A 26382-nucleotide genomic window follows, 5' to 3' on the forward strand; every position below is an offset into this window, starting at 1 on the left:
TAGTCTGGATTACTTATTGTTCCAGGTTTTCTGTGTGTGTGTATAAGTAGCCTCATATGTGTTTGTGTGTGTGTGTGTGTGTGTGTGTGTGTGTGTGTGTGTGTGTGTGCGTTGGTAAACATGTATTAGCTGGACATTTCGTCTGAATACACACCACACTAGAAGGACATTTTGAATTAACAGGACAGAGGCGGTGTCCTGCTAATTTTGACTGAAATCTAACAACGTAGAGTGGTTTCTATTGGTCCACTAACCCTAAAAAAACAAAAAAATCAAGATGTCGGTTTAATACATATAAACTTGATTTTGTGTTAAATCTGTGTATCACCAAGAGTGTCCCTGGTGGTAGCGTGTGTAATAGCAGGACCTCATGAATATTCACACATGTGTGAATAATAATGAGGCTTGTGTGTAGTTGTCCCGCCAATTCTTACACAGTCCTTCCAATTCACATGTGGGTTAGATAACTGGTAAATGTTCCAAAATGACCACACCAAATGAACCACTGTATGTTGAACTTAATTGTAATAAAAGCCTGCTTTACCTTGTTGGAAAGAAGACATATGAAGCTTTGCTTTTATATGAAACACTAAGGTTTTGTGTAATTATTCACAGTTATACTAAGTAAATACAGTTACGTACTTACAAAGTGGTATGAAAAAGTATTTGACTGATAAGTTATTTATTTTTTGGTTTGTTCTCTCATTTATCTGTTATCAGATTAGATGAAGAGAACCTGAGTGAATACAAATATAGGTTGTTTTCTATTATCTTATTTTTCAAGGGGAAATGCTTTCCTGGCCCTGTGTAAAGAGGATATTGCAATTCTAAAACAAATGTAAAAAAGAGTGACCTTTATTGGGTACACCTCGAACTGCTCGTTAACTACTCACTAATTGGGCAATCACATAGTGGCAACTCAATGCATTTAGGTGTCATGGTCCTGGGTCTCTCGACCCAGCATTTTGAGTTTGTGGTTATTTTTTATTCACTGTTTTAGGTCCTCTTGCCTTCACGTTTATCTGTGTTCCCTGGGTCTTGTGTTCACCCTTTCCCTTCACTGTGTGTTTTGTATTTATTGCTGTCTGTGTTTTGGTTTTTTGCTGCTCCATGCTTTGTTGTTCTGCTTTCTTAGTGTACAGTTTTGATTATTATTTTCCCATGTTTCGGTTATCATGGTTTGGTGTTCTGTCTCTGTGGCTGTATCCCAATTCAGGGTCTGCAGCCTTAAAATACGCAGCCTTAGCAGTCCACAAGGGCCGCGTACTCAAAGACCGCTAAGGTCGGAAGTGAGAGGCTTGTGAAATGGGACGGTCTAGGCTCCGTCGCACTGCTCAGGTTGCCTAGCAACCATGATACTCACCGCTGGAAACGTTTCTGTTGGATTGTGTGTCCACAGGTGTTTGTACTTTGCGTCACAATAAAATGACGGTAAAAGGCTCCGCCCACTTCCTATCCATGTCTCACCATGCAACGACTTTGTGAATGGACTGGAGAAGTGTAGTGGCAGAGTCCTCCATCAGAAATAAGATATGTGTGTTGACTTTTTATTCTCCCTCAAAAATATTATGCCATGACGTGGCCCAGAGCAGCTCTGCTAACAGGTTATGGGCCCAGCACGCTTCCGCTGCGCAAGTTACCGGCAGGTGTTAAAAGTTTGGCACGATTGAGTGAGTAAGCGTTTTTGTGCATCATGAGCAGACGCACGGCAGAGTCGGGCAGTCGATATTCCCGTTTGCAATTTGATGGAGATGAAAGGAAATATGAGATATGGGAAACGAAGTTCCTTGGTCATCTCAGACTACAAGGTTTGAAAGATGTCATCTTAAAGGCTGAGGGTGATGAAGAAGCCGATGGTGAAGATGATGACAAAAATGCAGAAGCATATGCAGAGTTGATACAATTTCTGGATGACAAAAGTTTATCGTTAGTTATGAGAGATGCAGTTGATGACGGACGGAAGGCCCTAAAAATTTTGAGAGGTCATTATGCAGGAGTGGGCAAGCCAAGGATCATAAGTCTGTACACCGAACTCACTTCTCTCACAAATGAAAAGAATGAAAGTGTGACGGACTATATTATCCGAGCAGAAGCAATTATCACAGCGTTAAAAAATGCGGGTGAGTCACTAACTGATGGACTTCTGATCGCAATGATAATGAAAGGTCTACCAGAGACGTTTAAACCCCTGATTGTGCACGTTACACAGAGTGAAGCAAAAATCACATTTTCAGATTTTAAAGTAAAACTCAGAAGTTATGAAGAAACCGAGCGAATGCGTGTGGCTATAACTAATGACAACGTAATGAGGACAAAAGTGCAATCAGACCAGGATTCTACTTCATGGCGAGCAGATGACCGAAGATCAAAGAATAATGAGATTGTGTGTTTTAAATTTTCGACTAAAGGGACACACTGCAAGAACGTGCCGATCTAGAGTATGGTGCAGTTTTTGCCGGAGTAGTACACACAAAGATGCGACCTGTAGAAGGAAGCTAAGACGGGATGAAGCGAGAGGGGTCGTGGAGAAGGACTACGCGTTCAAGACGGGCTCCAAACCCCAGAGGGTCCCGGACGGCGGCCAAGAGATGCTGAATAACCAGCTATTGGTGGATACGGGAGCGACGTCACATATCTTCACGAAGATCGAGAGTTTTAAGACTTTTGATGACACATTTCAACCCGAGGCTCATTGTGTAGAGTTGGCTGACGGAAGGCGGAGCAGAGGAGCTGCAAAGCGGCGAGGAGATGCTGAGATAAGTATGATCGACAGTAAAGGACGCAGCCACAAGGTAACATTGAAACAAGCACTCTACATTCCATCGTTCCCACAGGACATTTTGTCAGTAAAAGCAGCTACTAGTAACGGAGCCACTGTGGTTTTCAAACACGGGGACAGTTTTCTTAAACATGTTGATGGAACAAAATTCCCTATATATGAACACGAGAGACTGTTCTTTATAAACACTGTGCAAGAGTTTGAAGATAAATGTAATGGATGTTTTGATATGCAAACGTGGCATGAAATCCTAGGACACTGTAATTATGAGGATGTTCAAAATCTGCAAAATGTCGTTGATGGAATGGAAATTAAGGGTAAAATCAACAAAAATATGCAATGTGAAGCCTGTATACAAGGGAAGTTTATTCAAACTAGGAACCGAGAACCGGATGAAAAGGCCAGGGCAGCATTAGAGTTGGTACATACGGATTTGGCTGGTCCGATTACGCCAAACTCTAAAGAAGGGTTTAAGTTTGTTTTGTCGTTTGTTGATGATTATTCAGGTGCAACATTTGTATATAATCTGAAACACAAAAGTGATACAACTCAAGCAACTGAAAGATTTATTGCAGATGTGGCGTCATATGGGAAAATCAAGTGCATTCGTTCTGATAATGGAACTGAATTTACAAGCAGTCAGTTCAGAGATTTATTAAGTAGACACGGCATTAGGCAGGAAACTTCGGCGCCATATTCGCCTCATCAAAACCGAACAGCAGAGAGGAACTGGCGTACACTTTTTGACATGGCGAGATGCATGTTAGTTGAGAGCGAATTGCCAAAGTCTTTATGGCCATATGCAGTACAAACCGCGGGAGTGATTAGGAACCGATGTTTTAACAAACGCACAGGTCAGACAGCGTATAAGATGTTAACTGGAAAAAGACCTGATCTTTCTAGAATGAAAAAATTCGGATCATTGTGCTATGCTTATAAACAAAATAGGGGAAAGCTGGATCCAAGATGCGACAAAGGTGTTTTCTTGGGATATGACAAAAATAGTCCAGCATATTTGATCTATTTCCCAAAAACCGGGAAGGTTGAAAAGCACAGATTGATAAAAATACTAAATCCCACGACAATGGATCAACAAACACAGAGTGATCAGATGTATGAAGATGAGGTTTATGAATCCAGAAAAGATGGTGAACCCAAACAGACGAAGGATGAGGACATTCCAGATGGTAGTGAAAGCAGTCAAACTGAGTCCGAGGTTAAAACTGAGGATAAAGTAGATGCTGGAGCTACACGTTATCCATCCAGAATCAGAAAGAGACCTGATTATTTGAGTGATTATATCACGGATGTGAAAGAGTGTGAAAATGAACAGATGCAAACTAGTGTTGATTATTGCTACAGATTGTTGTGTGAAATACCCACATCATTTAGTGAAGCTATTGTGTCAAGTGAGTCAAAAGAATGGGAAAAAGCGATGAATGAAGAAATTCAATCCCTTAAGGAGAATGACACATTTACTTTAACCACTTTACCAGAGGGTAAGAAAGCAGTGGGGGGTAAATGGGTTTATGCCGTTAAAAAGAACTCAGACGGATCAGACAGATATAAAGCTCGATTTGTGGCTAAAGGTTTTAGTCAAACAAAAGGAGTTGATTATGAGGAGACTTTTTCACCGACTGCTAATTTATCGAGTGTGAGAGTTTTGATGCAGAAAGTGGTTCAGGATGATATGTTGGTTCACCAGATGGATGTAAAAACCGCCTATCTACACGCACCAATAAATGAAGAAATATATATACAACAACCAGAAGGTTTTGAGACAGAATCAAGTGAGACTAATAAACTGGTGTATAGACTAAAGAAATCACTTTATGGGCTGAAGCAATCGGGTCGTAACTGGAACCAAACCTTACATGACTATTTAAGCAGTTGTGGATTTAGACAAAATATTGCTGATCATTGTGTGTATTCAAAAGAAACTGAAAGTGAAAAAGTAATCATCATAGTGTGGGTGGATGATTTACTCATTGCAGCTAACAATGAAAATGTGCTTTCAGGCGTGAAAGAAATGCTCTCTTCTAAATTCCAAATGAAAGATCTGGGGAAACTTAACCATTTTCTAGGAATAGATTTTCTTCAAGAAAAAGAATGTGTCAAAATGTCATAGAAAATATATATTGAGAACATTTTAAAAAGATTTAACATGCAAAACTGTAAGCCAAGGTTAACACCCTGTGAACAGAAATGGACTCATTCTGATAAATTCGAGACATTACCAGATGTGAGGAGATATCGTGAAGCGGTAGGATGTCTTATTTATCTGAGCTATTGTACGCGACCTGATTTAAGCTATGTTGTCAGCAAACTGTCACAACACTTCAATGCGCCAACTGTTGATGATTGGACAGCAGTGAAACATGTTCTGAGGTATCTAAAAGGTAGTCAAGGAAAAGAACTGTGTTTTAGGAAATGTTCAAGTGGAAAACTAGGTCTACAAGCATACAGTGATGCAGACTGGGCATCCGATGTTTCTGATAGACGCAGTATGACAGGTTATTGTTATTGTTATTGTCACAGCACTGCTGTGTTTGTTGCATCATATTGCTGTAATTGTTTATATGCTTTATATATTCTGAGGTAAGTTGATCTATAGTGTTACATCATATTCTATAAGGATGTTATGTGTTTGTTTACTTTCTGTCCAGTTTGACCCATTTAGCAGAAGTCAGCCTGTTTAAGGCTCTGATATCTATTCTGTATGACCTAAAGCAGTTATGACATGGTCTGATTTTCTCACCCAATAAAGGAATATTTAATATATCAGTCTACTCTTTGTTTATCAGAAACAGTTATCACAGCTCGTACATTTTCTTTTTACACATATATGTAAGCATTGAGCCAAATTTAGTAATGCCAACATATCAAACGGACAATATTTGTCTCTTATATATGATACATCTGTATATACACTGTCAAAGATACTTGTCTTTGAGTGAAGGTTTAAGGTCATAGGACATATAAATAACTGCAACTTGAATCTTTACTGAAAATCAGTATTTGACACAGAGTTCACTCACATGAATTTCACTCACATGTGCTGTAGAAGTGATTTGATTTGAGAGTTCAAACTCACTGCTGTAATGGCTTATGATGATTAATATAATAACTATAATATTGGCCATATCATATTTACACTGACTTTAGTCTCATGAACAACATTAGCTAATTGTTATTTACTAGCTAATCTTAAATGACTGCAGTACAAATATGAAGGCCAACAATCATGTTTTACAGTCCTGTGGTCTCAGCCTCAGATACTTATTAAATCACACAAAGCTCGTGTAGAAACAAACACACAAACAAAATATGTTCTCTTTCATTTCTGTCAAACAAAACTGTATGAAACGTTTCCAGCGATTGGTGTTATGGTTGCTAGGCAACCTGGGCAGCGCGATGGAGGCTAGACCGTCCCATTTCACAAGCCTCTTACTTCCGGCCTTAGCGGTCTTTGAGTACGCAGCCTTTGAGGATCGTTGAGGCTGCGTACTTTAAGGCTGCAGACCCTGAATTGGGATACAGCCTTTGTCTCATGTCAGTGTTTTCAGTTTTGCTTCCTTGGTCTCGTTAGCCCTGATGTCTCCCACCAGTGTTCACCTCCTGCCTCTCATTCCCCTCGTTATGCCCTGTGTATTTTAGCCCTGTATTTTCTGTGCTCCCTGTCGCGTCGTAAACGGCACTAATCCTGTGCTGTGTGTCTCCCCGTGGATTAGTTTTGTATTGTCTCTTATTTTCCAACCAGCAATAAAGCTGCCGTTTTTGAGTTTCACTCCAGTCTTCCGAGAGTCTGCATTTTGGGTCCTTTTCCTCGTTCCTGCCTGCACACAGCTGAACTATGACATTTAGGTATGTAGACATGGTCTACATACATACCTGCATGTTAGACCTAATCCCGAACCAAACTATTTAAAGCGGTATTTCCTTTAATTGTTGCTCCAGTTTTGGATATAATGAATTTATTTTTAGAAAATGGATATGTACCATAGGATTTTAAGGTTGCTGTAATTAAACCTCTATTTAAGAAACCCTCTTTTAATCAAGACAACTTAATGAACTATAGACCTATATCTAATCTTCCCTTCATATCTAAAATTCTTGAGGTAATAGTTGCCAATCAGGTGTGTTAGCACTTAAACAATAACGACCTGTTTGAAGAGTTTCAATCTGGCTTTAGAGCTCATCATAGCACTGAAACAGCTCTGGTGAAAGTTACTAATGATATTCTCATGGCCTCAGATAATGGACTGGTGACCATTCTGGTTCTACTGGACCTCAGTGCTGTTTTTGACACATTCAATCACAATATTCTCATAGAAAGGTTTGAAAATGTTGCAGGGATCAAAGGAACAGCACTAGGCTGGTTTAAATCTTACTTGTCCAACAGACTCAAGGTTTGTTTACGTAAATGATAAATCCTCTTCAACCTCTATGGTTACTTGTGGCGTACACCACAGGGTTCTGTACTTGGACTGATCCTTTTTACTATATATATGTTCCCTATTGGTAAAATCATTAGACAGCATGGGATAAATTTCCATAGCTATGCACACCTAAATCCTGATGAACCTAATCAGTTATAAAGATTACGGGCATGCTTGGAAGACATAAAAACCTGGATGTCTTCAAACTTCCTCCTTTTGAATTCCGACAAGACAGAAGTTGTCTTTGGACCAGAAGCTCAGAAAAACAAATTACTTGGTCAGTCCCTTCATCTGGATGGCATTAAATTAGCCTCCAGTAATAAAGCAAAGAACCTCTGTGTTATTTTTTGACAAAGACATGTCATTTAGATCTGACATGAAAGAGGTTTCTAGGGTCTCCTCCTTCCACCTCCGTAATATTGCTAAAATTAGAAACATCCCATCCAGGAGTGATGCTGAAAAACTAGTTGATGCCTTTGTTACTTCAAGGCTGCATTACTATAACTCTTAACTATCAGGAAGTCCACATAATGCAACTAAAAGTCTTCAGCTGATCCAAAATGCTGCAGCCAGGGTTCTGATGAATATCAAAAGAACAGATGACATCTCCTCCCGTGTTTTAAATGCACTTTAGAACAGCACGCAGCAACACTACATATGAGCGAGCGGAGGGAGGCATGGGGTCTTCACAGAGCCCCACTCTCTGCCAGCCGTCAGGGCGGGGGGGCCTGAAGGTGGAATTGGCCATCTGATCGAGGCCTGGGTTGCAGCGGCCCCCTGCCACTGCGGAGCCGGGGACGGTCTGCTTGATTTCCACCTCAGGGAGGAGGGCAACATCTGGGTCTGGGTATGAGTTCCCCCTCCGGGGCAAGAATACCTGGACCTGGGATGTAGAGAATGTTTGGGGAGTGTGATTGTGTGTACAGTGTCCATTTATGTCTGTGTCCACGTTGGGTGAGGGCCGAGTGTTTGTGGTTGTGTGTATGAGGGTGGGAAGGTATGTTTGTGTCTGCCGTACACATCACCACAAACAACACCACAAGCAGAGCACAAGTTTTAAGCCAGCGTGGTGTGATTATAGATGCCGTGCAGGTGGGTCCATCTCACATGCAGCGGCATCGCAGAACACGCCCCGCCACATACCCTCTTCCCCCGACTAAGACTGAGGAGCCACCCCCCCCCCCCCCTCCATGAGCAAGCGAGGGAATAGGCCTGGAGCATCAGCGCCCCAGCCCAGCCACGGGGAAGTGACTACCTGGGCGTTCGCCTGTAGATCTAGCGGCGCTGGTGACGAGGTGGTTCCAGGGACCGCCCACGCTTCCAGCGGCACCCCCATCCCGCTAGCGCACCAGCCTGTGGCTCACCTGAGCCGGTCGTTCCCTCGCGCTGTCCAACAATTACAATAATTATACGGTTGCTGTAACAGATTGTAGATACAATGCAGGTGAGTCCATCTCACCTGCAGCAGCATCCCAGACCAGCCACAATAATAAAGATTTTTCTATTTCATTATAAACTTTGTCCTAATTATGTCATGAGTTTTTACTATTTAAAAAGAAAAAGAAAGCATCACAAAAACACTTAAGGTCATGAAAATTAATTGTATTGCTGCAATACTTAAATATCTGTGGTCTAATCTATTTTTATTCACCAATCTCATTGTAGCAATAATATGCCTTTTTGGTCCAAGTTAATTATTTGAATTTTAAAACTCTTTTAGCCAAATAACTTTGAAGTTGTTACTAAAACTCATCATCCCCATTTACTACTTTTGTTTCATTCTTTAAAAATTTAGAAGCATAAATATCAGTCTTTTGGAAAAATTACATTTTATACAGTATTATTAAGTCTACATATTCCAAGTGAGTTATGTCAGAATGCACTAGAGCAATTTAACTCTATTACATCATAGCATTCTATTTGCAAGAATCCCAGTGTTAATCCACTGTTCTTGGCCAATGATATCCACTCCTCAGCACTATGGGGGCGCTAATGTACATCTACGCTGGTTGCCAACCACCATGAACATTTAAAGAGCAGAAGAAGAAGAAGAGGACACTAAAGAGTTCAGGTGCACGACATGAGGATTTAATGAGACAGCTTTTATCTTACTGCTTTCGTGGAAGATCAGGTGAGAACCATACAAATTCCCTTACACATGATGTTTATATAAATATATTCATCCAATAAAGCAAAGTAATATAGGTTATTATATTACGTTCGGATACACCAAAGCATCTAATTTTTGACAGTTTAGCTAGCATGCTAGTAGCAAAAGTTTGACATTCTGTTGCTGTTGGTTTGATTAATTTTGGTTTTAGCATCACAAAACTTGTGGTTTTAAAACTAGTGAGATCTGTTTTCAGAAAATATTTTACAAATGAAACAAAAACTGTAGGACAAATATGCTTATTGTTCAACCATACTAAATCATTATTTTAATTTATAACTTTAAGAAATATAAAAGGTTAAGGAAATGTGGATATGAAAATTAACTCATTAAGATTTGCAGTAACCTTAGACCAAATAAAATATACGAAACAGAACTTCCACAGGTAGGGCATGCAGCCTCTGACACACAGTGATACAAGATATGAGGAACTGTTGGGAAACACAGATATTTGGAACCTTTAGGGGAGCTCTCCCCAACATAAATAGATTTTTCGATCTGTTTATTTCTATGTCTACATACATTTTGTAGTATAATGTGTTATTTCTAAAGTCATTAATACCTGATCTTTGCAGGGGATGGCGGCAACAAGGCCACGGAGAGCTAAAATAAATCCCATACAAGATGCTAGGTATTACTGCTCCTTAGGTGAAGACAAGGCAGGATTTGATGTGAGGTATATTGATTCATTTAAAGGTGAGTTGATTCCAAAGAATGCAGTCAGCTTCTCAAAATAGAAATTTTTATGTTTTTTGTAGTTTTTTTGTAGCATACCATGCATGAGAAAATTAATAATCACGAATATAATTATACTTGTTTTATTATTATTATATTTCTATTTTTTCCTTGTCTTTCCCCAAGGAATTATGAACATGTTACATGTTCCAAAATAAATAATACAATATAATCAAATAAAAAACATATTTAAAAACAAGAAGGATTTTAATTAAATGGTTTATAGTTTATTGCCCAATTTGTTTTTGATGTGTGTCTTTAGGTCGCGGTGTGTTCAGCTGTCGGTCATTTCAAAAGGGAGATTTTCTTTTTGAGTACAGAGGACAAATCATAACTAAAGAGGAACAAGAAAACCGAATGAAACTTTACCATGATGCACTCAAGGTTTTCATATTTGATTTCAAGTTCAATGGAAAACAGTTATGGTATGTAACTGCTTTGATAAAGGATAAAATACATGAGGTTTACAAATTATAATATTCAAATAATATTTTGAATTGAATATTAAAATGTTATTCAGACGTTCTACAACCTAATATACTTAATGACTTTCTTTACAGAGTGTAATTGTTATTGTATACTTTTTGTTTTAGTGTTGATGCTACCAGAGAGGACGGCTCACTTGGCAGACTTGTAAATGACGATAATGTGAATCCAAACAGTAAAATGACAGTTACCAGAGTGGATGGAAGGCCCCATCTCTGTTTGTTTGCAATCAAAGATATTGGTCCAGGAGAAGAAATCACCTATAACTATGGTGATTCCAACTGGCCATGGAGAAGCAAGGTATAATGTAAATAGTACAGTATAAGTATAAATAGTATTAAATGAATAAAGGCTATACTGAAAAGTATGCATACACACACGGGTCCTGTGTAATACTCAACTGGACAGGTCCAGACATTAGGAGGACTGTATTCATCTTGGCTAGACCCAAAGACTGCCATTCATTATTCATGCTTCTTCCTTAGAAATCCAACATGGTGGCATCTCAGGCTGTGGATGAGATTGCAGCCAGTTCCTCTCCTAACGACGCAACAAAGGTAAATTGGAGTTTCAGTGTCAGATTGTTTTAGTTGTAGACTGAGGTGCTAGTTATTAGGCAGTATTGAGGTATGTGGGTCCTTGGTTATCTTGACCAAGTAAGATGCACGCATTAGGAGGACTGGGATTTGAAACAGGAAGTATAAACAACTGAGTTCTACCTACAAGTGCGCCCACACACACGGGTCCTGTGTATTACTCAACTGGACAGGTCCAGACATTAGGAGGACTGTATTCATCTTGGCTAGACCCAAAGACTGCCATTCATTATTCATGCTTCTTCCTTAGAAATCCAACATGGTGCCATCTCAGGCTGTGGATGAGAATGCAGCCAGTTCCTCTCCTAACGACACAACAAAGGTAAATTGGAGTTTCAGTGTCAGATTGTTTTAGTTGTAGACTGAGGTGCTAGTTATTAGGCAGTATTGAGGTATGTGGGTCCTTGGTTATCTTGACCAAGTAAGATGCACGCATTAGGAGGACTGAGATTTGAAACAGGAAGTATAAACAACTGAGTTCTACCTACAAGTGCGCCCACACACACGGGTCCTGTGTATTACTCAACTGGACAGGTCCAGACATTAGGAGGACTGAGTTTAGAAATGAATTCAGATCAATGAGAGTTACTCTGGCAATTGTGCATACACACACGGGTCCTGTGTATTACTCAACTGGACAGGTCCAGACATTAGGAGGACTGTATTCATCTTGGCTAGACCCAAAGACTGCCATTCATTATTCACGCTTCTTCCTTAGAAATCCAACATGGTGCCATCTCAGGCTGTGGATGAGAATGCAGCCAGTTCCTCTCCTAACGACGCAACAAAGGTAAATTGGAGTTTCAGTGTCAGATTGTTTTAGTTGTAGACTGAGGTGCTAGTTATTAGGCAGTATTGAGGTATGTGGGTCCTTGGTTATCTTGACCAAGTAAGATGCACGCATTAGGAGGACTGAGATTTGAAACAGGAAGTATAAACAACTGAGTTCTACCTACAAGTGCGCCCACACACACGGGTCCTGTGTATTACTCAACTGGACAGGTCCAGACATTAGGAGGACTGTATTCATCTTGGCTAGACCCAAAGACTGCCATTCATTATTCATGCTTCTTCCTTAGAAATCCAACATGGTGCCATCTCAGGCTGTGGATGAGAATGCAGCCAGTTCCTCTCCTAACGACACAACAAAGGTAAATTGGAGTTTCAGTGTCAGATTGTTTTAGTTGTAGACTGAGGTGCTAGTTATTAGGCAGTATTGAGGTATGTGGGTCCTTGGTTATCTTGACCAAGTAAGATGCACGCATTAGGAGGACTGAGATTTGAAACAGGAAGTATAAACAACTGAGTTCTACCTACAAGTGCGCCCACACACACGGGTCCTGTGTGTTACTCAACTGGACAGGTCCAGACATTAGGAGGACTGTATTCATCTTGGCTAGACCCAAAGACTGCCATTCATTATTCATGCTTCTTCCTTAGAAATCCAACATGGTGCCATCTCAGGCTGTGGATGAGAATGCAGCCAGTTCCTCTCCTAACGACACAACAAAGGTAAATTGGAGTTTCAGTGTCAGATTGTTTTAGTTGTAGACTGAGGTGCTAGTTATTAGGCAGTATTGAGGTATGTGGGTCCTTGGTTATCTTGACCAAGTAAGATGCACGCATTAGGAGGACTGAGATTTGAAACAGGAAGTATAAACAACTGAGTTCTACCTACAAGTGCGCCCACACACACGGGTCCTGTGTATTACTCAACTGGACAGGTCCAGACATTAGGAGGACTGAGTTTAGAAATGAATTCAGATCAATGAGAGTTACTCTGGCAATTGTGCATACACACACGGGTCCTGTGTATTACTCAACTGGACAGGTCCAGACATTAGGAGGACTGTATTCATCTTGGCTAGACCCAAAGACTGCCATTCATTATTCACGCTTCTTCCTTAGAAATCCAACATGGTGCCATCTCAGGCTGTGGATGAGAATGCAGCCAGTTCCTCTCCTAACGACGCAACAAAGGTAAATTGGAGTTTCAGTGTCAGATTGTTTTAGTTGTAGACTGAGGTGCTAGTTATTAGGCAGTATTGAGGTATGTGGGTCCTTGGTTATCTTGACCAAGTAAGATGCACGCATTAGGAGGACTGAGATTTGAAACAGGAAGTATAAACAACTGAGTTCTACCTACAAGTGCGCCCACACACACGGGTCCTGTGTATTACTCAACTGGACAGGTCCAGACATTAGGAGGACTGAGTTTAGAAATGAATTCAGATCAATGAGAGTTACTCTGGCAATTGTGCATACACACACGGGTCCTGTGTATTACTCAACTGGACAGGTCCAGACATTAGGAGGACTGTATTCATCTTGGCTAGACCCAAAGACTGCCATTCATTATTCATGCTTCTTCCTTAGAAATCCAACATGGTGCCATCTCAGGCTGTGGATGAGAATGCAGCCAGTTCCTCTCCTAACGACGCAACAAAGGTAAATTGGAGTTTCGGTGTCAGATTGTTTTAGTTGTAGACTGAGGTGCTAGTTATTAGGCAGTATTGAGGTATGTGAGTCCTTGGTTATCTTGACCAAGTAAGATGCACGCATTAGGAGGACTGAGATTTGAAACAGGAAGTATAAACAACTGAGTTCTACCTACAAGTGCGCCCACACACACGGGTCCTGTGTATTACTCAACTGGACAGGTCCAGACATTAGGAGGACTGAGTTTAGAAATGAATTCAGATCAATGAGAGTTACTCTGGCAATTGTGCATACACACACGGGTCCTGTGTAATACTCAACTGGACAGGTCCAGACATTAGGAGGACTGTATTCATCTTGGCTAGACCCAAAGACTGCCATTCATTATTCACGCTTCTTCTTTAGAAATCCAACATGGTGGCATCTCAGGCTGTGGATGAGAATGCAGCCAGTTCCTCTCCTAACGACGCAACAAAGGTAAATTGGAGTTTCAGTGTCAGATTGTTTTAGTTGTAGACTGAGGTGCTAGTTATTAGGCAGTATTGAGGTATGTGGGTCCTTGGTTATCTTGACCAAGTAAGATGCACGCATTAGGAGGACTGAGATTTGAAACAAGAAGTATGAAACCCCAACCCTAAATCTGGTTTGCATAAAGACGTAGTTCTCGGCTTGGTTGAAATGAACTCTGATGTAGTTAGATCGCATATTTGAATTTCAGCTGATCAAGGAGCAAGAATGAAGCTTACTATAGGAAGGAGCATGTAAATACAACCGAAACAATCGCTAAACTCTTTCCTGTTAATGCTAAGCACATTTATGTAACATTGTTGTGTAAAGGCCATCCGTTATGTCTTGATGGATTCATGACTTCATGATTTAATTATACTTTTTTACACTCCCAGTCAAAACTTTGGACACATCTTCTCATTTCAGAAAGAACAAATTGTAAGTCTAATCTTTTTTGGGTGTTGTGGGTCCACAATGAATTTTCTTTTCATTGTGGTTTTGTAATATATACCATAATATAAAACCTAGAAGAACAAATTGTTTTGAAAATTGATCTATATACAGCAGGTATTTTTCCCTTTAAATTTTGCATTGCAAAAGTTACAAAAATTGATTTAATAGTTTTAGTAACACTTGAACCTGTTTTTTTTTTTTTTTTTTTCTTCCGTCCTTAACTCCTTTTTAAAGAGGAACCAAAACAACTATTTGGTTGTGATATTTTACATCACAAAAGTATGAATTTTGTTTTTGATTACACTGTTTTTTTTTTTGTTTTTTTTTACCAAACAGGACTGCGATCATGATCTAGTCCCTGACGAAATGTCAAGTTTAGAAAAATGTTTTGCATGTGGAGGACCTTTTTCGCCTCTGAAATGGAGTGGTGTGAGATGTGAAGGTAATTATTTAATTATGGAAGGTTGGGTACATTAGAATATCTTAAATATGATCCATAAGGAACACTATAAAAACTAATCCATAAGTAAATATGATATATGTTCATAATGAACCTTTAACATCTGCACTTTTTACATATTTACTTACCATGTCATTATTAAAGCTGCTATACCCAATTTGCAAAAACAAGTTAGCTTAACATATTTTTTTTTTCATGTTCATAACAACATTTTAACAAAGCATAGCTATAAATGTTGTTTGGAGATTAAAGAAAAAAAAATGAAGTGGTTCTGTTGCATTTGTCTAAAACCATCAGCCAATAACATGGCTCAGTCCAGAAAAACGATAGAACAGTCTTTCCTGACTCCTTAAATTCTACATTAACATGGCTCCACCACACTATGCACTGGCCTGTTTAGCAGCAAAGCACACCAGGGGGTGTGGCCTATGGATAATATCCAATGGGAGGGGGGAGCCTTCTTGACTGTGTTTATGCTTCCATCTAGCCTGTTTTTTTTAAATTGGGGAAAGCGGCTTTAACTACCTTTCTTTTATTAACTTAATTTTTCTCTGTCTAGTTTGCTACCAGTCCTGGCACAAAAGATGTTATGTTAGCCACAAGGTGAACCTCACTGAACCTCTTCCAGAGGTAAGTGTTTTTGCAGAATTCTTCTCAGTAAAATATGTAAGGTAAACAAAGTCTTACTTTGTGTTTTTGATTGTTATTAGGTCTTTAGTGAAGATAGTTCAAGTGAGGGGGCTTCATCAGAAGAGGAATATGTGCCAGATTCTATAGCTGACTCAGACAGCTCATGGGACAACAAATCAGAGCCTTTAAATATAAGTTGCAAACAAGTACAGAACTCTGAGATCTCCAGCAGTCAATCTGCTTGCAAAACGAAAAGACCTCGCCTAGAAAGTTTTTTAGAGAGAGTAGGACAAAGAATTTCAGAAGATGCCGAATCAATATCTGAAGATGGAATTGGCACAAGACAGCTCGACGTATCAGGGGTTATTGCCACAGCAGAAAAGTCTGATGCTGAAGGCATTGTTGATGACTCTAATACTACGGCTGAAGATTCCTTAAAAACATCCTCCTCACTAAGAAACAAAACATACTGCTACATTTGTGGAAAACTACAGACAAAGTTTACACATTTAAAAACTCATGAGAAATCACATGCAGATGTTGCTCGAGTTTTAAGTCTTCCCAAGAAGTCCAAAGACCGTTTGAAAATGCTTTCTAAGCTGCGAAACAAAGGAAACCACAGACATAACTCGGAGGTCATCGCAAGTGGGATTGGATCATTAAAAACCAGACGCACATCAAAAAAACCCTACAAAGGAAAAGACTATATTCACTGCATTTATTGCGAGGCATTATATCTTAAAAGAGATCTTTGGAGACATGTTCGTAAATGTTCTTCAAAACCAGTGGAGGCCAATTCAGAGGGGGGACGAAAAAAGGTCTTGTCCCTGGCCTGTATGAGTGAGTCAGCTCTGTGTCAGCAAGTTTCCCCCGGTGTTTGGAAGATATTAGCTGTCATGAAAGATGATGAAATAACTTCTACTGTGCGAAGTGACTTCTCTATTCTTCAGCTTGCTCAATCATTCTTTAACAAACATGGGAAAGATCCCACCAAATTTGACTACATTCGCCAGACACTCCGAGAATGTGGAAGACTTCTGCTCACACTTCGGAAAGAATGCTCAATACACACTTTTGAGGATGCTGTAAGACCTGCAAATTTCAATGTGGTTATCAAAGCTGTTAAGAAGGTGTGTGGGTATGATGAAGAAAAGAACTGCTACTCGACTCCAAGCCTTGCTTTAAAGTTGGGACACTCACTGCAGAAAGTCTGTGATATTATACATTGCAGAGCACTGATGGCAGAAGACAGTGCACTGATAAAGTCAACCCAGAGTTTCAAAACCCTTTATGCTACAAAGTGGTCAGAACTCATCTCCCATACTGCATTAACCACACTAAACGAGCGGCACTTCAACAAGCCTTCCACACTTCCTTTCACAGAAGATGTTCAGCGTCTTCATAGACATCTGGAGAAGACTACAGAACAAGCACTGAAGGACTTGGAAGAGCATAGTTCACCAAAATCATACAGTGAACTTTGTAAAGCTACCATGGCAAATGTAATACTATTTAACAGGAGAAGAGGGGGAGAAATTTCAAAGATGACACTGAATGGCTTCCAGGAGAGAGACACTAGTACCCTGCACAAGGATGTTGCAATTGGACTGACAAAATTTGAACTTTACCTTTGTCAACACTTCAGTCGTGTAGAATTGAGGGGTAAACGAGGACGCAAGGTTGCAGTGCTACTTTCACCAGACATGGTGAATGCCATAACACGGCTGACAGAGAAAAGACAAGACTGTGGTGTTCTGGCAGAAAACATATTCCTGTTTGCCAGACCTCATTGTCTGACTCCCTACAGAGGACAGGACTGTTTGAGGATTTATGCGACTGAATGTGGGGCTGAAAACCCTGAACACCTACGTTCAACGCAGTTGCGCAAACATGTCGCAACTTTGTCTCAGATCTTAAACCTCAAGAATCACGAGTTAGACCAAGTTGCCAACTTCCTAGGTCATGATATTCGTGTTCATCGCGAATATTATAGACTTCCAGAGGCTACTACCCAGCTTGCCAAAATATCCAAACTACTGATTGCCATGGAGAAAGGGTCTCTCAAAAGCCTTCAAGGCAAAACACTTGAAGAGATTGAAATCGAAGGTAAAGTGGTGTTAAGGTTAAGAATTATACACGTTTCCTGCACTATAACCTTATAATTCATTAAGACAATCTTTTATTTTGTTAGATAACCTACAGTTGACAGATTCAAGTGAAGAAAGTGAGGTCGGAGCGGAGCGTGGTGAGTTCGGAGCGGAGCGTGGTGAGGTCGGAGCGGAGCGTGAGGAGGTCGGAGCGGAGCGTGAGGAGGTCGGAGCGGAGCGTGAGGAGGTCGGAGCGGAGCGTGAGGAGGTCGGAGCGGAGCGTGAGGAGGTCGGAGCGGAGCGTGAGGAGGTCGGAGCGGAGCGTGAGGAGGTCGGAGCGGAGCGTGAGGAGGTCGGAGCGGAGCGTGAGGAGGTCGGAGCGGAGCGTGAGGAGGTCGGAGCGGAGCGTGAGGTCAATGAAGGAAATCTTGTATATCCACAGATTGGTAAGTACAATGTGATTAGTCTCAACTTTGTTCAATTTATGAAATCACATGACTAATAGACTTTATTACAGATTCTATAGATACTAGAATGATGAAGAAAGTTGTCAAGGAACCTCCAGGTATGTGTTTGTCATCATTTATTGAAGCTTTTACCTTTGTAACTACTTCCTAGACACTTTTGCTATCTTTGCTATCTTTATGTAAAAAAAAAAAAAAGATAATTCATTACTATCATTTTTCCAGTGATTGTTACCTTTGTCCAAATGGTAATTTAAAGAAAGTCAAGGATCTTTCTAAAGACCAGCTCAACAGAATAGAAAGGTCAGTTTTGGAGGATGGTCAGGTAGGAAATGCTAGTTTGAACAGGTGATTTTGAGCTGTGATTTAAAGTTCTAGAGAGAATCTAATGAGCAGAAGAAGTTCCAGAGGGTGCAATTAGCAGTGGCAAAGGATTGTACCCTCAGATTTATGATTTTGATGATGGGGGTAAGGAGGTTAGTGTTAGCAGTGTTGTGGGAGAGTGACAGTAAAGACAATCCCTCAGGGTGGCGGGGGCGAGGTTGTTGAAGGCTTAAAAGTTGATTAGGAGTTTGCACTCAATACTATAGTCAGTGTGCAGCCAGTAATGTTCTTTTTAGGATGTGGTGATATAGTCTCTAGAGTGAGTGCAGTAGAGTAAGGGGGCAGCAGAGTTCTTAATAGATTGCAGTTCTTGGAGGTGAGTTTGGGGAAAGCAAAGATGCTGGGATTCTTTTTGAGGGTGGAGAGAATGGATAGGATTAGGAAGAACAATATCATTGGGACTGCACATGTTGGAAAAAATGTCTACATTGTTCTACATTGGCCAGGTTGAGGTTGTGTTGGGCATGTGCAAACAAGGGACAGTGAGGAAGGTTTGTTGAAGGATGTTAGAAAGGAAGCTGCCCTGCAGGAGACAGAAGGAGATGAGATTAATCAAGAGAGATGAAAATAGTTGGTGTGTGGAGGGCTGATCTACTACTCTTTATTTACCTGGTTTGCGCTTCTGAAGTATTCCCTCTACGCTCTCATCCTCTTTCTACAGTAAATCAGTGGTGAGTGGAAAGTTGACCAGTCACCGGAGTAGTGATGGGTCGTTCGCGAACGAAATGGCTCTTAGAGCTGGTTCTTTGAAGTGAACGATGCGAGCCGGCTCCTTATTGGGAGCCGTGGATTTTTTTTTTTTTTACTTTCTCTTGCCCTCTCTCTCACTTTTTTCGCTGCACGTCAGCCTTGTGTTTGCGCTGAGTAGAGACGGGAGGGGCGCAAACAGAGCCTTGCGTTTGCACCCCTCCCGCCTCTGAGCAGAGGGAGGAGCTAGGGGCGGTAGTTACACTCGCAACAGCAGTAGCACACGAAAAGAGCAGCAGGGAGAGAGAGAGAAAGAGAGCCGGGAGCAACAACAAGAGACAATGTCGTCACATTAGAAAGGTGGAGTAAAGAAAATGAGTGACACCAAGAAAAGAAGCAAAATCTAGAACCATTTAAATTTTACTGACAATACATAGGCAGAGTGTAGAGTCTGCAAGAAAAGGATATCATATAGAGCCGGTGCACGGGCACCTGAAAACTGTCCACTCATCAGTGCGATGGGAAGATAAAACACAGTGAATTAAGTGTGATATAAGTGAAGCTGCCAGTGTGTCTACCCACTGAGCTGAGCACTGGGCACTTGGTATTTTTAAATTTAAAGTTTAAATTTTAAAAGTTAAATTGTAAATGGTAGGTTTTTGTATTTTATAATTTATTTTTTAAATTTTATGTGGAGTGAATAAATAAAAGCAGATTTATATAATGAACATATATACATAGAAAACACGTTTTTAAACATTAGTAATTCATTTTGTGCATAATTTTATATTGTTGTTAATAATAAATGAATGAAAGCAACAAAATAACCTGAAGAGCCGGTTCGGGAGCCGAAAGAGCCGGCTCTTTTTAGTGAGCCGAGCCGAGAGAGCCGGATCTCTAAAAAGAGCCGGAAATCCCATCACTACACCGGAGTCTTGTTTGGAGAAAAATTCAGCCTTGTATCTTTTAATATCAGCTGTAATAGCTCTAGCCATATTCCACATTCACATGTGTCACCTTAAACTAAAAGTCATAGTTGCGACTCTGGATTTATCTTAGAAACCATATTCAAGATTTCAAGGTCCATTAGTTGCTTGACCACATTCAGGAGCATTTGACATTACATTATAAGAGATTTAATACAACAAATATATGCTTACTGTTTTGTTTTGTTTTTCAGCACAAAGTAAAAATGGAGCGGGTAAGATCATTGAACCCAACAGAATACTAAACAAGGAGATGAAGCCAAGCAGTAAGAAGAAAACAAATAAACAATCTGGTAAATGGTGACATGCATACAAAAGTCACTTAAGCACAAATGTAAACTTCATGCATTTTTGAACCCAGTTATCCACACCACCCAAGCCAGTATGGTGACTATGCTCATCTTTCTGCCAGGGACCGTACCATAATTCTACAACTTGGTTAGACAATTATATTAACCTACTTGGTAAGGTAAAACATAAATCACATTCAATGTGGAACAATACCTTGTATTAAGTAATGGGATAAATGTTTAAATTACTTTCCCTATGCCTGTTTTAATCTGTAATACATTTAAATACTTATCATTTTCAAAACAGCAATGCACCAAAACAATTAATAAACAAAGCAATGAGAACATATTATGATTTGGGTTTTTAATTTTGAGGATTCCTCAACCATTGGGCTTCTACATTATCTCCATACTCTGAACATCATCTTATTCCCATAGGCAGAATCTGGATAATATTGGAAAATTTGGGCTGGTTTGGCTAATTGTGGGCTGTAACCTGAACGTCTTGAAGAAAATTATGTTCACTGAAAAAACCTGAAGGCCCACCTCATGGTCAGGCAGGGTCCACCCTTGTTTTTAAATAAACATTTGAGTCAGACAGTTATATATGAAATGTTTGAGTATATGTTATACATTTCAAATTATTACAATATCATGCTATACATGTTTTTTGTTGTATAACGGTGTGTGGAATAAAATGCTCTCCATCCATAGTGATTTGCCATAGCTATTTATTGGAATTCTGACTTAATGTGGGCTACCTTTCAGAATTTTACATTTAAATAAATGTATTCATCCATTGTAATAAGTATTTAAACAGTCAGCATTACAGGATTTATACCAAAGAAACACTGTTACAACAAATTCACCTTAAAGGGGACATATTATGCAAAACCCACTTTTTTTTGTTGCTTTTGTATGTATATTTGGTTATGAATTGCCTCCCGACTCCTTAAGTGTAGGTTTTCAACAACTAAAAAAGGAGCTCTTTTAGGTCCCAGGTAGTGTATTTTGCACAATCCAGCATAATCACAGCCTCAGCACCTGTCCTCGTGGACAATGCAAAGGCCGTCTTTGGGCTGTGTAGACTAAACACTAACTGTTCTTAGCAGGGCTGTAAAACTAGTGTGTGCAGAACTCAATTCTTCGGCTTATTTGAAGGAAGCCGATTATCGCCATTATATTTTTGCATCCTACAACCATGTCAACTCACACAATTGAGCATAATACGTCCCCTTTAATTTAAAAATTGTTTAAAAAGTAGTTTGTTTACATTTATTTTTTTCTGCTTCTAGCTTCTCTGGAAAATGCAAGGAGGGTCAAAAAGCATCCTTGGTCTCCCACGGAGGTTGCTGCGATAATGAAGTATTTTGGCGAACATATCAAAAAAGGAAAACTGGCCACTATTATCGAATGCCAGCAATGCAAAACTGCAGAAGATCCTGCTCTGGCTGGTCGTTCTATTCAAAACATCAGAGATTTTGTGAGGAATCGGGGCGTGTCGTTGAAGAAAAAAGAAAATCCTATGTAGAGGAGTCTACATAACTCCAAAGTACTTCTTGGAGGAGTTACAAAAGATATTTTGTATGTTTTGGTTTCTCATTTATTTATTTTAGAATTTTACTATTAGAAGATTGGTAAATTCATTTTGTTGACACTGTTTTAGTGCATCTGATCTAAGAGGACATATAATTTTATATTGCCAGTTATTTTCATTTCTGTTAACAAAACAATCCTGTTTTTGTAAAATGCACTCAATTTGTTCCTTTTATTCACCTGTTGCCCTTTTAATACACACAAAATACATGTTTGTGTATGTGTATGGCCTTTGTCCTGTTAATAAAGTTAGCCCTGACAATTACTGTTCATGTCAGGGGGAGGAGCCAAGTTACCTAATTAGTGTTGTCCTCTTATTACACCATGTTGTCAGGTTCTTATATTTTGAGTTCTGGTGTGTTTTTCACAATTTTGAAGTGAGATTTGTGTTGTACAACTCAAATGGGATTTTTAAAGATGCACTTCATCTATCTAGCACAAGCGGAAAGGGGGGTCCGTTTAGTGTTGCAAAAATCTTGTTTGAAAAAATTGTCCTTCCAATTCACCTTTACCAGTATATGTGTGTGTGTGTGTGTGTGTGTGTGTGTGTGTGAGAGAGAGAGAGAGAAAAACAAGCAGGAAGGGCAGAGAAAAAAGAAAAAGCAATGGAGTGCACAGATATAATGAGGCTGAAAGCAGCTGTTCTACAGCTGTAACGCAACAAGCTGGGTTGCTCTTGCAGTGAAAAGCATCTGTTTAACATGACATTGTAAAGCTTCCGATTGTCTACCTCTGTCTAACTGTATGAATCAGATCACACACTGCCTTCGTTCCTTTAAATTAGCACAGTTTGCTATACGTGTATTTATCTAACTTTTGTTTTTGACCCCCCAAAAAATCTCAGCAACACCAACAGAAATCCTGCTTTTGGCTCGTATTACTAATTTTTATGACACCGTGCCTTACAAATATTTTTTCTTTCTTTCTTTTTACAGGATATTATGGACCTGAATAGTGATTTTTTGAAGTTTTCATGTTTTACTGCCTTTTATAGTAGCCTGCTCTGGAAATCTCAGATCTTTAATGTTTATGCAAGGAATAAAGAAATATAGTCCAAAATAATACACAATATGCAGGAAGTACACGGCCTTTGTACTTTTCTTGTGTTTTGTGAAGCATAAATGTGTGATGACCAGCTGATAATACCTCCAAGACCTCCACAGACTTTTTTCTTCCACAGTAAAAACAGTATCTATTACGCTCCTGAAACACGAGCAGCTCTTACCCATCATGTTGTAGAGGCTCTGCGGTGCAAACTGTCGCGGCATTTTCTGTATCGCTTCTTTAAACACAGAGAGGGCCTCCTGTGAATGAAACACACAAAAAAGAAGGTTTGGGACGTTTGCATTAGAGAGCACAGAGACCCCGCTAGAGAAGCCGGCTCTGGGGTAACTCGTCATTCCTCCCATGCAGCCGGGGCCATGACAATATGAATACACAGCGTGGAATTGGGGGTCGCCAGAAGGCTGCTTCATACAGAGCTGAGCACAAAGGCTCTATCCTCAGTGTCACGGCTGTTAAGACAACTAGAGCCGTGTCGCTTGTTGACTTTAGCATGTATAATGTGTTGGTCCGGCAAGTCACCTCAGACTCGCTCAGAGTTTAAATGGCAGAAGGACCTGAAAGTATTTTATTGCTGAAGCAAATGTTGCGGTTAGAGGTCAGAGGAAGTGGGAATGCTCTGTTCCTCAAGGATGCCAACAATTTAGAAAGGCCTTTATTGAATCGGCCGTAGGACCGCTTCATTCCTGATTGAATCAGCAGCATCGGCGCGTATTTTCAGTATAAATGTACAGCAAGTGGAAAACCAGTTACTTTAGCCAGCGCTGGAGGTCTTTTGGGGCATGAAAGAGAAAATTTGTTAGAAACAGCTTGAGGAGTATCTGCACATACGCTTTGTCCCCTATGACTGAGACCATTTTGTAACATGTCCATATAAAAGTAAGCTTTTTTTTTTGTTTCCCCAAAAGGCTGCTTGGGTAACTGCCTGCATTTCATCTCAGTTCACTGAGTTCGGTTCCAACATTTACATATGCAGAGGAGTACTGTTTCAACTCCCATGGTAGCAATGGATCTGTTTGTTAGACAAATATAAAAAACAAAGATGAGACAAAAAAAAGATTTATATTACTGCAAATGCAATTGAGACATTTCCTTTTCCTGTTTCAAGGGTGGGTTTTGGGGGGAATTCACATAAATAAAAAACAGTATTCTTGCCTCCACTTGGTGTATTTTATTGTATCCTTAACCTTTATTATGACATGCTATAAGGTTATTATTGCCTTAAATATGTTCTTAGCATACGAGATCTGCAATCTGTCATTACCTCCTGGTGTCCCTGTTCGTGGAGCAGCTTGCCCAGGTTGTACAGGCAGCTTGTGACTGAGCTCTTGTGGGCGTGAGGGTCCTTCAAATTCTCATCTGGGATATCAGCACAGGTCAGGAAAGTGCGTTTGGCCTCATCTAGGCGACCCTGATTCATCAGGATGATGCCTGTGTTCAAGTAGGCTGCTGTTGGGATCAAACGAAACACAAACAGAAAGCTTAGACTGTTCCTGTCGCTTCACTCGATCGATAAAAGCTCAGTGATAATTGTGCTTACAATGATAAACTGGCATCAGACGCTCCAGTCACAGTGATATAAAGTGATAAAGCACATAATATTGTAGCGTGGCTCATTTATCTGGGATCCAGGATTCCTTCTCCCAACAAAGTCCTTGTTTTTGCCTCTGTTGATTTGAAGCAACGGCTAAAAAAATCATTTTCATATGAATTTCATTAAACTACTGTTGATGCTTTTCCAGCTTTACTGTATGTTTGATATTTGCACACGTCCCGCGGGATACTTTGAATGTACGTTAGGCTGTGCAGACGATGGACGGCAGATAAGAAAAACAGAGACAAAGGAAAACTTTTCCAATTTCGTCAGCCTTCTAACAACTGATTCTTTCTCTCAAAAAAGTGACACAAATCAATAGTGCCTCATCAAAGGCACTATTGGGAGCTAACAGTTTGGCCCAGTTAGCGCCCAATTAGCCAGTGAGTAATAGTGTAACCTTGAAAAAACACACATTAGCTGTCACATTCTCATCCGCCTTCAAAACGTGTGCTGCTTAGGGTAATTAATTAACCTTGTTATCAGCGTTAACAGATTGGATAATTGCACGCTGAATGGAAATTTTCTAGTCTAACTGTGATCTTGATTAGGTGTATAATTAATCTGGGGAATAAAGGAAGAAACTTTCAGGATTGTCTGTTTATCTGTCATTGATTGATGCGCAGAACAACGGGGAGCTAATTTATTTCATGATCAGGTAAGAATGTGATTTACACTAATCAGGGAGCAAAAAGAAAAGAGGTGAAAATATAACAAAAGAAATGGATAAAACTGCGAGGAACTCGTGGTGAGAAGAAGAGACAAAGCAGAGGAGGACAGGACAATGGAGAGAAAAATAAGTAAATGTACAAAGCAAGAATAAAATAAACAGAAGCACCATGGCTTCAATCATAATAAATCACTTAATGTTTATGCTTTATCTGTGGACATATCGGGCTTTGAAAGCAGTCGCACAGCTGCACCGAAGGTTTAATTCAGCTGTACACACACTGGCCTTTGCCACCTCTTCCCTTCCCTTCACATAACCACAGCCAGTGTTCGCTGTTGCCTGGACACAGCACAACCACGACCACAAGTGCTGCAGATTGTCAATAAAAAAAGGAGAGCTGTACTTACAAGCCAGAGTTGGCCGGCTCCCAATGGCCAGCTTATAGTAGTGAAGTGCCTCTGAGAACTTGTTGCTCTCCTGTAGCAGCAAACCACTGGAGCAGACAAAGGAAAAGACAGTTCTGACAATTTAGAGCTTTAAAAACTCTAAAGAGGAGATCGTTTCAGTTTAAAGCCTCTGTTATGATTAAACACCAACATCAGCCAGCTGATAAATGTGAAGGGAACAGTTTCGCAAACCACAGACATTTGATCACACTGAGTACTGGCCGGTGTTTTGTGTTTTCCCCTCAGACTAAAACAGCATCATTAATAACGCTGTCAGGCGGACAGCGCCCCGGGGAATTGAAAACAAGACGGCACTTCCTCTCAGAGGAGCTCTGATCAATGTACACATGAGAAAGGAGAGTTTTTCCAATCATTCATTCACGTTTTAAGACAATGAGATGGTTATAAATGCACAGTAGCAT

General features: G+C 40.1%; 3 protein-coding genes across 3 annotated transcripts in view; 2 read left to right on the plus strand and 1 right to left on the minus strand.

Annotated features, from left to right (window-relative positions):
* The window catches only part of tmtc2b (transmembrane O-mannosyltransferase targeting cadherins 2b), a 102806-nt gene that overhangs the window by 16918 nt on the left and 59506 nt on the right, over positions 1-26382 (minus strand). The window contains exons 5-7 of the mRNA XM_085357209.1: positions 25922-26007; positions 24515-24699; positions 23414-23492 (exon numbers count right to left, since the gene is read on the minus strand). Coding sequence (XP_085213335.1) covers positions 23414-23492; positions 24515-24699; positions 25922-26007 — 350 coding nt within the window. The remainder of the gene's footprint in view (positions 1-23413; positions 23493-24514; positions 24700-25921; positions 26008-26382) is intronic.
* On the plus strand, positions 8936-14511 carry LOC146627568 (uncharacterized). Its single transcript, XM_085358891.1, has 13 exons — positions 8936-9349; positions 9964-10084; positions 10386-10548; positions 10717-10909; positions 11095-11166; positions 11456-11527; positions 11924-11995; positions 12285-12356; positions 12646-12717; positions 13114-13185; positions 13582-13653; positions 14050-14121; positions 14482-14511. Exons 2-13 carry the CDS (start codon positions 9967-9969, stop codon positions 14509-14511), a joined length of 1080 nt encoding a protein of 359 aa, XP_085215017.1. The 5' UTR covers positions 8936-9349; positions 9964-9966.
* LOC146627569 (uncharacterized) lies at positions 16209-22154 on the plus strand. The gene is made up of 6 exons (XM_085359007.1): positions 16209-17800; positions 17886-17923; positions 18071-18227; positions 18299-18346; positions 20497-20595; positions 21888-22154. The coding sequence occupies exons 1-6, from the start codon at positions 16282-16284 to the stop codon at positions 22121-22123; spliced, it is 2097 nt and encodes a 698-aa protein (XP_085215133.1). The 5' UTR covers positions 16209-16281; the 3' UTR covers positions 22124-22154.

This window comes from Diplotaxodon limnothrissa, linkage group LG7, assembly GCF_057381915.1.
Source record: "Diplotaxodon limnothrissa isolate DT_005_m linkage group LG7, D_limnothrissa_male_GT1.1, whole genome shotgun sequence".
Classification (NCBI taxonomy): Eukaryota; Metazoa; Chordata; class Actinopteri; order Cichliformes; family Cichlidae; genus Diplotaxodon; species Diplotaxodon limnothrissa.

Excerpts from the sequence above, each read along its gene's own strand:
- LOC146627568 (XM_085358891.1), top strand. The coding sequence starts at position 9,967 with ATGGCGGCAACAAGGCCACGGAGAGCTAAAATAAATCCCATACAAGAT. Across the intron at positions 10,910-11,094 it reads ACTGGCCATGGAGAAGCAAG|AAATCCAACATGGTGGCATC; the intron begins GTATAATGTAAA and ends CTTCTTCCTTAG. Across the intron at positions 13,654-14,049 it reads CTCCTAACGACGCAACAAAG|AAATCCAACATGGTGGCATC; the intron begins GTAAATTGGAGT and ends CTTCTTCTTTAG.
- LOC146627569 (XM_085359007.1), top strand. The coding sequence starts at position 16,282 with ATGCTTTCTAAGCTGCGAAACAAAGGAAACCACAGACATAACTCGGAG. Across the intron at positions 17,801-17,885 it reads TGAAGAGATTGAAATCGAAG|ATAACCTACAGTTGACAGAT; the intron begins GTAAAGTGGTGT and ends TTATTTTGTTAG. Across the intron at positions 18,228-18,298 it reads TCTTGTATATCCACAGATTG|ATTCTATAGATACTAGAATG; the intron begins GTAAGTACAATG and ends ACTTTATTACAG.